We start from the raw sequence: 13,061 nt of genomic DNA, 5'->3' as shown, positions 1-13,061 counted from the left end.
TGCAAACGCGGGCTATTTTTCGACCACGGCTAGGCGACTTTACTCACCTACCTGGGGTTCCCCAAATCCATGTAAACAGGCTTTAAGTTTATTTCTTGTAAACATGTTTGACAGAAAATAATGTATTTTCTCAAAGACGTCAGGGGATGCTGATTTCAAGTTGATTTGGTTGAACAGTATCAATTCTTGAGTCAGTCTGATCGGTACACAAATGACTGCAATTTTCAGTCCAAAGTATTGGACAATAGGTAAAATTTTACCGTGAAAAGCTTAGGTAAGTACGCTCTATCCTCTTCAAGGCCAGTTTTCATTTTTTGATACTCCTTTAAACAAAAGGAAAAAGTGACAACAGCTTTGGGCAAAATATCGGAAGTGATATGTTCAGGATTAAAGCTAACAGAATGAATGTTGTTAACCCCGTGAAAACGAAACATCCCATCACCCTTACTAGGCGCAAATCAGCTTGTTGTCATCCGAATACATAATAGTTCAGGTTTTTGTGGACGAGAGAGAACTTTAGGGAGACCTAAGTAATTTTATAGACTCTCTAGCATGCTGAGTAGTTGACATGAAGTTTCTTTGCACCACGGAATTTACCATTCACTTCGTTGCTTTTTTTTTTCGAGGCAGCTGATTGTCAATACTCTTAGACTGCATCCGGCGCGACGTCGACACAATAAGTGTTAATTTTCCGTGGAGACGGGTGATGCGAATGTTGGATACACTTCGAAATGTTTTTGGTAAAGTTAATTATGCATCTTGCTTTTTCGGAAACGAAAAATTAAATTATTTTATTTTAATTTATTTTTTTCTTGAAACGTATCTTTTCAAGGTAATCCAGATAATTACTAAAATATCGCAGTGACGAACTTGTAAATGATATAAAAATTCAACTTAATCTGTGACCAGGCTTGCGTGTTAACTCTATGTCACGGGCTTTCTACAGGAAGTAAAAAACTGTGGTTATTTATGAAGTTGAACAAGAAAATGCGCGCGATTCCCCTGCGAAAAAAGGTCCCTAAACAGCTTTAGCCGAACAGAGGCATATCTCTTTGAAGTGTGCCTTAAACTGGGAGCCATTTCACGACCGCGAAATGGTGAAAATAAACGGCTTGGTCATTATATCTCTGTTAAAGCCCTTTTTATCTAAATGTTAATATTTGAGAATAGTACCTAGGAACCAACTTGACACAACCCACTTAAAAAAATGCGTTTGGCATATCCGAAATGGGCCATGTAACCGAGTTACTTGATCCTGTCAATAAGAAAAATAGTATTTTCGATAGAGATGGCAGAAATGCGAAAACAAAAAAAAAGGGTTTGTCAAATTGATAGGGCTTCCAATTTTGAGGCAACAGACTTGGTGAACCATTTGAGTTTGGGACAGGTAAAAATGTAAACATTTTAGAAGAAGAGAGCACCAAAGTCACCCCAGAATAGCGGGAAACCACTTATTTTAAAGCCGCTCGATTGAAGGTTAAGAAAAAGAGATGTTTGACCTTTTTCTTCACAATTTTCTTAAAGCTGTTGATTATTGTTTGTTTGTTTGTTTTTTTCTTTGGTTACTTGTATTACACTCATCGTCCTTCCAATCGCCCTGTCTCCTTCGCAACTTCATCACAGGTATTACGTAGCCCCCTTAACCTCCTATACGCCTTACTCCCATATTTTCGAAAACCGTCGTCAAAATGGCTGAGAAAAATACCATTCGATAAGGTGAGGAATATTTTAAACAACCACATGGCTCGCGTGGAGTCATAGTTGTCAATGCTAATGCGTTAATTGAAAAAAAGTGATCCCTATCAAATTTTATTTTGGGTTGAGGACGTATTATGTGGATGCTTTTGGTTTGTTTACGAAACTAAATTCTTCGGGAAACGACTGGCCCCTAAATACATCTCGACTGTGGTTTTCGCTTTCGTTTATGTTTCGTCTGTTTATGTCGAAGTAATCGGCGGGGAAGAACGACATAGATGTTCTTTTAGTGGCTAAGTGCACATGTCCCCTACACCTCTGAGGGAGCAGAGTTCATTTGAAAGTCTAATGCGAGTGTATTTACTCTGTAACGTTCGGTTGGAGCATTGTCACTGAAAAGTGATGTAATGTAGCTAAATTTCGTGTCGAAAATGTCATTTTCTTTGGCTTCCACCGGTTTTGAAGGCTTTACACAGATATTTAGTCTATCATTTTCCGCATGGTTTCTACTTCTTGCTTCTTTTTTTATCGCATGCTTGGCACATTTCTTACTCACGAGTTTCGTGATGATGCGCAAGTCTCAAATTGCCATAAAGAATTTCGAAGGACCTCCATCTCACTGGCTCAAAGGACATACTCATCGAGTAAGTGCTGAAACTATTCATTGCTGAAAATTCTAAGCAACATTTTGTAACAGAAAAAGGATAATTTTCTTCCCGAAATATTTCCTGTTGTTAAATAGATGGTTAACGGAAGGATTGTAAACAAAATACGAACGTTGAAAGTGATTTCCCTCATCTAAAAAATTTCAGTTGTGAGGTTAAGTATGGCTCATATGGCAGTATTTACTATATCGATGCAATTTGTAACTTCTATTCAGCGGAATCTGAGATGTTTTCTATAAAAACAAAAAAAACTGTTTTAAAGCTACACGATTAAGATTCAAAATGGTTTAACTTGAATGTAACACGAGAAGTCTGTGTTTGAAAACATTTTTGAATAATTAAGATTTTTCAAGCCGCCCTGAACTTTAAGCGATGGTAATATAATGAGACTTTTAGCGACTTGCTGAACCACATATGAGTTTATGACTCATGACTACAAATAGAGGCTATAAAATGTATAATGGCCCTTATGCACTAGAGCACCAATTAATCAAGGTCAATAATATTCAAACCTGAAAGCAATTCCTTTTTGAATGTTCCTTAAATAATTGAATCACAAAGACATTGCACTTCATTACTCTATGAGTGAAAAAGTGGTTAATTGAAATATCAAGAGCTTAAATACTTTGGTTATCTTTATCCCAAAAATACATAAAAGCATCTAACTAATAAATTTATAATTCATTTTCCCTGAGGCAGTCTATGCATTAATGCCACGTCACAAACATAAACAAAATTAAACTCCTGGTTAAGCTTTGGGAAAATCTTGTGAGAGACATTAGTGGGTTTATGGGACTCTGTGAGGCTATGATCTAAGACCTCCATACACAGACCAGGGTACATGTGGTGAAGGTGTTTGTTAAAATGGTACATACAAAGTAAGTTTTTGGAACAAAATAATAGCATTTCTTAGGTGGGATTGGACACATTATCATCATCACCATTTATTTATTAGCCACTTAAGATATAATATTTATACAGGTTTAACAGAATGGTAGGGTGAGGAGACCTCCAAGAAATCGCTAGGCTTATAGGGGAGGCCACCTTAGTTGTCAATATGTTTGTAATTAAGTTGTGGATATGTTTGTGCGGCTTGGCCAATTCAGACTCATTTCATTAAAAAATCAATCATCTTTCTTTTAAAAGTGAAAAAGCTAGTCAAACCAGTGACCAATATTGGGAGAAAATGCCAAATTTTTTGGACCTTGGTAGAGTATGGTAAATAAAGCAGCATGATTGAAAGATACCCACAGAACACCCACTTAGTACTGCTGTGGAGTTCCAAAGAGGATCACATCTGTTGATCAGTTTAATTAATAGCCTTCTGAGATGTTTTAACACACAAGCAGCTGAAAACAAAGTATTGGAGAAATGAGGACATTAGGAAATATATTATTTCATGGAAAAATTTCATAAAGAATTCACCTTAGATAATGACTTGCCCATTTCAACAATTTGAAAATTATTCCAAGAATAATAGCCTTTATAGTGCCATTAAACTGGGTGGTATACAAAATATCAAATATTGAGATAAAAAAATAAATAACTTTTCAATTATTTATATTTCAGGCAACCTTTGATGGTAATGGTTTGAAATTCCATGTAGAATGTGCTACAAAATATAAGACAGCCTACCCACTGTGGTTTGGCCCCCTGCGATCAGCACTTGTCCTTTGTCACCCAAACTCTATCAAGACTGTCCTATCCAGTCATATCCCAAAGGAGGAATTTGTGTACAGTCTAGTTGTACCATTCACTGGTAAGGACATGTAAAAGTGAAGTTCTGGTAAACATTAAAGAGACAAAAACCAAAGTCCATCTTCTACACTGTGCAGCTTCATAAAATAGAATTTTCAACAATCATTAAATTAATCAGTCTCTTTAAGTCAGACCTATTTCCTTTTTATTCCTCATATTTTACATGCAAATAAATCTGCAATAACTGTAACTCTGAAGAGAATGGCTTCTTGTAGAAAAATTTTACTTGTTTGATATAATTTTCATTTCCCTAAGAAAGGATTTTGAATAAATTAGCTTGCTGTGTGTTCCTAACTTGAGGGATGTTGAAAGTTGATTAAATAAGTCTCTTGACACAAAAATGTCGGAAAATGTCTTTATCCATGAGTCAGATATATAAAAAGGAGTTAATCTGTAATTTTTGGAAAGACAGGCACTGGAATGGAAGGAAGAGTAGAAGTTCAATGAGTGTGGTAGAGGTTCAAAGTTAGTGGCAGGAATCAATTAAGTGAGCACCGCTGAAGCATCTATTTCACAAGTGTTACAAATTCCTCTTCCTTTTACTTATTGTTTTCCGGTTCCAGCTACAATCAACCTTTTTGGACATATATTGCCATAAAGCTGGGGTTAAAATTCATTTCAGTGCCAGATGGGTGTATAACTATTGTTTTGACCTACAAAATGGCTGGTACTAAGTTAATCATCCTCATAATTATGATTGCCACATTAAGCATTGTCATTATAATCCTCATTTCTATGCACACTTACAGCTTTACTCTGATCCCAATGAGAGCAAGGGTATATCATTTTAACCCTTTGACTCCCGATCAAATTTGTACTTCTCCCGATTGTCAACCATACAGTTCTTAAAATGTTAATTCAGAGAATTTAGTATTGGATCAACTCATCCTCAAATTGACATTTTTCTTTATTCTCATCACTTACCTGGTTGATATTGTATTCATTACAAGGAGAAATTATGTCTTGATCACTCATTGGAGTAGGGTTGAGAGGGGTATGTTGTACATCTTATGAATGCAGGGACAAGGCTTATTAATTTGGCAGTATCACTTACATATTTTATTGGGGTGAATTACAATTGCATGGATTGTAGCAGTAAGTTTTGGCCTAATAATTTGGGCACTGGAGACAGTTTCTGTGTAAAATTAAGGGCTGGTCAAATGCAAAATATGAACACATCATTCTCTGACTTGAAATTTATTAAATGAGACAACTTCAAATAATTTCTGCTAATAGGAAACAGTCTCACCATCGTGAATGGAAAACAATGGCAGCAAATGAGGAAGCTTTTGACTCCAGCTTTTCATGCAGAAATCTTGAAGCAATACACAAAAATATTCCAAGAGTCCACCAAAACCTTATTGGTGAGTAGTTTCTGGGACAATTAAATGTCTACAGCAAGGTGCACTCAGCCTGATGATGATGGGCTACCATTACACTAATCAAACAAACCCCTGAAAAAAATTTATAGAAGCTCCAAAATAACTAAGCACAGCTTTTTATTTAAGCTGGAAACTAAAATTTTAGCTCTTGCTACTTAATGCGCCAATAAATTGTTTCATAAACACCTTCTGTACTTGACTTCATGTTTTGAAGTTGAGGGTCTCTTGAATCCTTGACAAATACAAACTTTAATTTATTTTGAATTTTATTGTTTGCCTAACAAAGTCAACTATTCAAGTTCAGGAAATCGTTCTTATATTTCATGCCCAGCCAAATCCTTAATACACCATGATCTTTAATATGAAAGTAAGAGTATATCACTTAAATCTGATATTTAATGTACAATTTAAATTACAGGATAAATGGTCTCAGAATCCACTCAAAATGGAATGCTTTCGTGACATCGGCTTAATGGCTCTTGATTCTACGCTGAAGTGCACCTTTAGTTTTCATAGTAACTGTCAAACAAATGTGTAAGTATTCTATTCAGTCCACATACAGTCTGAAATTGACTTAAGCACTCTGCACCCATGGGGAATGGCTGGGTGACTGCCTGAAACAGGTTGACTACCTAACCCTTTACACCCTAACATCAGTATGCATATTCTCCATACTATTCACTATACATTTCCTAATTTGCTGACATAAGAGAATTTGTTTATAATCAAGAGCTGCTTTAGTTGGTGATCATTTCCTCTTTTCTCATGACCTTAATGTTTGATTCAAGGGTGATATTGTAAGGAGAAATTAGATGCAAACCACTCTTAAGGGGTTTAAGGGTTAACACAGGTTCTACAGATAAATAGAGAATAATACATGGGAAAGTAAGCAAGTGTGGAATTTCCTCGAGTGATTAACTCGATAGCTCACGAGTGACCGCAGCGTACGAACGAGATGTCGAGTTGAACAAGAGAAGGGAAATTCCATATCTACAATCAACTGTGTATTGTTTTTTTATCATATAAACACAACAGCTCTTTATTAACGAGAAAAGCCAACTTTATCAATCAATGAAAATAAAGGAATCGACAATTCCCGAATAAAAATCGCATAGTGGGTTGGTGCTAAGGCTCAAGATGGAAAAATGCGTCGAATTATGATTACAAAAACAACAATGAGTGTAATTTTCAATTTACAATTATGAAACCGACAGAAGAAGTTTCTCAGGTAAACGGCCTCCAGCAAATCTTCCATCCAGTTGTAGATTTTCGTTCTCAGCCGCGAGAAATGCCATTACCAAAGCCTGCACTGAATAACATTCGGTTTTTCGTTTCGTATATTGGTTTTCTTCTCCTTCTTGTTAAGTTTGAACGTCACTGTCTTTAAGCAAGACGAATTTTTCAGTGCTTTAGCAGCCGTAATCCGAAAAAAATCCAACAAACTACCTTAGATTGAGAATGGTGAATGCTTTGCCGTTCATTCTTCACCTTGGCGCGAAAGGCAAGTGACGTGCAGCTGATTGGTGATATCAAACACACGTGAAAAATATCGTATTTTTACAAGTGTATTGTTACGGCTTTTCTCGGGGCTGGAAATCCTTATATAACCCTGTAGTTTATAGGATAAAGGGTATTATGACAAAATTTCGGGACTTTGAAAACCGACGATTTTATACCGGGTGACCGCTTAACATGATGCTGCTTAATACAGATTTGACTGTAATTTGTTGTGAAGAATTAAGCATCTATAATAATTGAATACCAAGCTTTGTTGGTTTTTAAGTCATGTATTAACTGGTTGTAGCCTTGAGCTATTCATTTAATATGCAAATTGAGGATATCTGTGAATTAAATGTTGCTTCACATCGTTCACTTAAAATCAACATATCATAACCTACATTTGATGGCAAAGGATGTCAACTTTTATGGATCAATTTGTTCTTTCTGAACAGGACACAAGATACATTTACAAGAAGTGTCACTGAAATTTCCAAAGCCCTCATCAAAAGGCTGATGTGAGTATTAAACTTTATGGCCGGTTATTTTAATATAGTTTAGCCGCTGTTTCACAAAACTGCGTCCCCAACAAAATCTTCAATTTAGCTGGATTTTTCATCTAAACATTTATTTTTGTGAACAGCGATCGAGTGGGCTGAAAGTCAACAGTGGAAGGATATTTATTTAATTAAATCGACCCTCTTGTAGAGAAAGCCTGAGGCCAACTGATTACGTAAAGCCAAGGTTTGGGTTAGACTTCAAGATAATAACCGGCCCTATAACCTTAATTTCAGTAACAGATTAAACCAGCACCCCCCCTTCCCCCTCCCCCCAATCATCTCACAGACACAGCGACTTCCTCTCATATCTGTCATCTGTTTTTAGTACACCCATGCTACACCCAGACTGGATTTTCAGGTGGACAAAAGATGGAAGAAGGTTTTACCGTAACTGTACTGCAGCTCATCGTAAGGCTGAGGAAATAATACGAAACAGAAGGAAGGCTCTTCAGGAAAATGTATGAAAAATAAAAAAAATATATATATATATTTACTTTCTTTGAACCCTGATGAATCCCAGAGATCAACGTCTAAGAACGATAGAGTAGGAGATCTCGTCTGTTTTGCTTTACAGAACTGTAAAACAGTGATTTTGTACAAGATTATGCTTTCTGTTGTTTTCTATCGCAAGTTACACATTGCTTCTTCTTCAAACAGGACCATTAAGTTCATGTCCATTAATTGCAGATGCATCATTTGTCACTAAAGTCAGCAAGTAAAGATTAAAACATTTACCAAGCTTTTAAATCTCTCAAATATATTAACGATGTTGTCTTGTGAATAAATCTTTTTGCATAAACTTAAGCACTTGCAGGAAGAGAGCTTCAGTGGAAAGAAGCATCTGGATATGGTTGACATTGTGCTTGCAGCGAAGGTAATCAAATGCACTTAAACCGTCTTCTTGATTATCTTTTTTTTATTATTTCTGATTACGTTATCAAGGAGCTCAAGAAGTAGGTTGATTAAATACTCTCTCTGGTTTTTTCATAGGATGAAGACGGAAAAAGCTTATCCGATGAAGCGATACGAGCGGAGGTGGTGACATTTTTCGCGGCAGGTCAAGATACAGTGGCTGCTGGTAACAAGAGCTGTTTTTATCAGTTATAAGATAAGGTTTCAGGCTCATCCACAAGATATCATCCTGCAGATGGGGTAGAGTACTTCACAGCTTAGATTGTATAAAAACGTGCCGCCCCAAACGGTATGTGTTTGAGCCTTTCCTGCTAGAAAGCGAGTGTAGACTTGGGCCGTTATGGTCTTTAATCGTGCGTGGTTTTTAAGTAACCGAATTTTGTTATTCGTGCTAAACTTGCTGGTGACGTTGACTGATTTACGTAATCAATAAAGGCTCAGATGGTCGAAGCTTAAAAGAATACAGTGGTTAAGACTTTTGGTTCACAGATATTTGATGTCAGCGCTGACTTTTCCTTTCTTTTTTACCACAAAGCAATTTCCTGGACACTGTACAACCTTGCCTTAAATCCTGAGTGGCAAAGAAAATGCCAGGATGAAGTCAAAGAAGTTTACGGTGACAAAAACGAACTTGAATGGTTAGATACTCAATTGCACATGAATCATTCTCGCTTTCAGTATGACTGTCTGATGTATGCCTGACTTTACTTGGCGAGCCCCGTGCTTCGATTGGCTGCTTAAACGGGAAATATCAACCCATCGTGCTTACTTGAGATTGGCTTAGAGAGGCTTTAGTGAAAATGGTTGCCCATTAGAAAATATCAATACATGTCATCTGTGTTTTCCTATACCTTAAACGACTTAAACTCGGTTCATGAAGACCCAAAAGGAATCCTAGCCAATTGCCAGCCATCTTCATCACACACTTGGTCAATAGCACCTAGACATGTGACGTCTGTTTTTGAGCCAGGTGGTTCACAAATCTAGAACCTTTCTCTATTTTCGTAACCTGAAGCGTCTTAAGTGTTGCTGGCCCCTTCACCATCCAAGATTCACCGCAAGTTGCCCCAGAGTAGTTGGCATTAACAGGTCGCTTGAACCAACTGATAGACACCTAGGGTAAAGATTATGGCATTCCAAAAGTAAAATGTTCAAACTCACCACACGGTATTCAGGGAATGAAATAAGATTGATAGAAAGCTCTGAGGCTATACTAATGTCAATTTGCTTCATCAGGGATGACCTATCTCAGCTCAAATACGTAACCCTTGTTATCAAGGAGAGCATGAGGCTGTATCCACCCTTCCCAATGTTCAGTCGCACCTTGGACAAGTCATATGAGATCGCTGGAAAACTAGTACCACAAGGTAGGGATGTAGCTTCACCTCTTTTAGTTTCGTTTTGACTTAGTAGGATGGTTTAAATTGAACACCTAAAAGTCTCTCTCTGGTAAGGGGATTTTTCAGGTAGTGTATCAGAAGATGTGCACGCTTAAAAGTTACAGTTGCCGCTAATCATTCTTCTAAAGAACCTATCTTTCCACGTAATCATGTCTCTCTCGGGTAAGGTGACAGTTTGTGGCTGTGTATCAGCAGATGTAAAAGCTTACAATAACAGTTTTTATTAGTCAGTTCTCCTAAAGAACCCGTCTTTCCTCTTTATATAGGTCTTTGTTGTCAAAATTTATATTTTGGTATTCATTTTTAGGAACTTGGATTATGATCAACGCATATGCTTTACATCACAACCCACATGTGTGGGAAGATCCGGAGGTACCTAACAAATTATAAATTCCAGTTAGTTCAACTGATTGTAGTCTAGATTGCATTGTGTTCACTTTGCACTGCTCTGACTGGCCCAGATTAGAACATCACCCATCCAATCAGACGCAAAGCTGAAACCAATGACGACTTAGTCCTTTGCCTTTCCATATGGCGACGTGGCTTGAGTTCTTATCGGACGTGAGATAATTTCGCCTTGACATTGGAAAACTGACGTAGACATTTTTCGCGTACTTTTGTTGTTTGTTTTGACGGATTTTAGTTAGTTGTTTTAGAGCTTTCCTTCGCGCAAATTTGTTATCCCTTTGTTTTGAATTTTAAGAAGTTTCGGAGTTTTTGTTTCAGCTAAATGTTATGGTTCCTTTAACAAGTTTAATGCATATCTTCTTCGGAGTTTTGACTCTAGCTTTCTTTTCTTTAAGGGAATTTTTACAGGATATTAGCAGTTTAAATAATTGTTAACTTTTCTTTGGAAAAGAAAAGGTGATTTGGCTAAAGTCTGCGAAGTAAAGGGAAAGTTGTTCTAAAACATATTGTTTTGTTACTGATCAGAGCTAAGCCTTGTACGACAGATTCTGCCAAAGATGTTGCGCTACAATTTTTGAAGCGTAATTGAGACGGTGTTTCATACACCAGTTTTACAATGTTGCATTTTTGCAGTTTGTTTAGGGTTGCTGTTAAGTAGACCCTCAAACGATTCAACAGATTCATTTCAGTAATACTTAGTCGATTTTTCCCACAGTCATTTGATCCACTGCGATTCACTGTTGAAAACAAAGAGGAGCGATCACCGTTTGCGTACATACCATTTTCTGCTGGACCAAGGTAGGCCTGATATGATTTGCATTTGTATTGGGGCTTCACAGCACACCCTCGACATGCATCAGAATTCGCGCATACGTAATGCCTCGCCCCGTTCACGTTTCACGCTACTCATTTCGCGTTTGCCTTTCGAGTAATTCCCAAGTTTTAGTTTTATGACAAAACATAGCTTTTGATAGCTCCAACTGTCCATCTATAATGATACCAGCGCGTTTAACATCTATCATATAAGGTTTCACAAAGTTCGTATATTTAATCTCAACAGGAACTGCATTGGAATGAATTTTGCAATGGCTGAGATGAAAGTAGCCGTCGCGATGATTCTTCGAAGGTAATGTACTTTCCCTACGTCATCAATTCAGAGCGCGTGTAGCAAAGTTTAGAGCGCTTTTCTGCCCGATTTGGTTTCCACACCTACCGTACAAGTTCTGGTTGGTTTGCTAACATATCGACCAGGAGTTTCAACGTGGATTATGATTGGCTGAGAGCTCTCTACGAAGCTAAAATGATCGAATCGCTCAAGGGTCGCTCAAAACATCTATCATAATTCCTGCTATTTATTCCTATGAATCACCCCTCTTCCCTTTACTCATGCACGTAACTTTTTGTGGCAGGTTTCATCTGTCCATAAACGAAGAAAACCTGGTTACATCCAAAGACCTTTTCCCAGAGCTTATGCTGCGCACAAAGAATGGAATTCGTCTGAATTTAACTCAACGTATTTACACATAACAAGAGGATTCTGCTACTGTGAACAGCACGACGCAGTTAATTTTGTAGATGTCTAGCTAATATCGCACAGTCAGTTTACTCCAGGCTTTCACTTAATTAATGGGGTGCGACACAAGAGAGAGATTTTGAACGTAAAGGCGAATCGATCCATCTCGTTTTTCACCTTGAGCCACCATCGCGCTCCATGTACGCCTGGAACAGTGGGGGCGTGGCCAGGATTTTCGAAAAAAAAGGGGGGGGGTGGTGTCACACTGTGTCAAACAGAGGGTATTTACCAGTTTTCGCCTACAGGTTGTAGGTTATTTTCTTTGAAATGGCTTAAAAAGGGGGGGGGGGGGTTCACGGGCACCTCAGACCCTCCTTCCCCTCAGTTACGCCCTTGAACAGTCCAGTAAAGCTTCGATTGGTCGCATGTTGATTTTCAATTGTTTTTGGCGGGATTGTTCGCGAGGTGAATCACTCGTTTGACATTAATCACGGCCCTATTCAAAACTTTTTCTCGTCTAATAGGATAATAATAGGATAATAAGAGGTACTACCGCCTCGAGATTTGCTACTTAATACAAATAACTTTTGATGAACAACGAAAACCTTGGTGAGGATTGTTTTGTTAATTAACGAAGATGCCGTTTTTGAACACAAGTCACTGAAAATAACAGAGTTCTGATTAGCCACACTAGAAGTGATGTATTTAATGATTTTCATACTCGATTTTGTGCTTTTTTTGTTACAAAATTTGTTACATATTTATGTTTAACTGTATTTATTGTAATTAAATAACAAACTATTTTCTCGTTCCCTTTGAATACAACAATACTTGGAAATGTCAGTAACTGCAATGTCTAATAATTTCTGTACTCGTACGGCCTTTTGTATAACTGTGGTAAAACGAAGTAAGGTATACATGCGGCTTTAAATAAGCAAGTATCAGAGCTTCTAAATGAGCCGTTTTCGAAAACCGCGCTAATCTCAACGCATTTTCTAAGGCAAAAGTGAGGGACCTGCGAGTTTGCAGGGGGGGGGTGGGCACGGGTAAACGCGCATTTGTCTTAATGTAATTAATTTTGCAATGGCTGAGATGAAAGTAGCTGTTGCGACGATTCTTCGAAGGTAATGTACTTTTCCTATGTCATCAAATCAGAGCTGTTTTTCAACCTAGAGGGTTTGGACTGACATCGAGATCGATTCCCGATCGGACCGCTCGTGAAGCAACTCACCCAAATGTACATTATTGTTACGACTCTGTGCTGCGTTACC

At 37.7% G+C, this 13,061-nt stretch overlaps 1 protein-coding gene across 1 annotated transcript; it reads left to right on the top strand.

Annotated features, from left to right (window-relative positions):
- The first annotated feature begins 1,901 nt into the window (after positions 1–1,901).
- Positions 1,902–12,637, top strand: LOC113673211 (cytochrome P450 4B1). Its single transcript, XM_027189585.2, has 14 exons — positions 1,902–2,339; positions 3,930–4,119; positions 5,355–5,482; positions 5,919–6,034; positions 7,453–7,515; positions 7,883–8,015; positions 8,363–8,431; positions 8,548–8,635; positions 9,005–9,107; positions 9,706–9,836; positions 10,177–10,241; positions 10,993–11,075; positions 11,338–11,403; positions 11,687–12,637. The coding sequence occupies exons 1-14, from the start codon at positions 2,127–2,129 to the stop codon at positions 11,802–11,804; spliced, it is 1,566 nt and encodes a 521-aa protein (XP_027045386.2). The 5' UTR covers positions 1,902–2,126; the 3' UTR covers positions 11,805–12,637.
- Positions 12,638–13,061: the final 424 nt, after the last annotated feature.

Source organism: Pocillopora damicornis, chromosome 11 (genome assembly GCF_964200805.1).
Source record: "Pocillopora damicornis chromosome 11, jaPocDami1.2, whole genome shotgun sequence".
NCBI classification, from domain to species: Eukaryota; Metazoa; Cnidaria; class Anthozoa; order Scleractinia; family Pocilloporidae; genus Pocillopora; species Pocillopora damicornis.
Note: the sequence above shows the minus strand (reverse complement) of the source record. Positions and strands in the feature narration are given on the sequence as shown.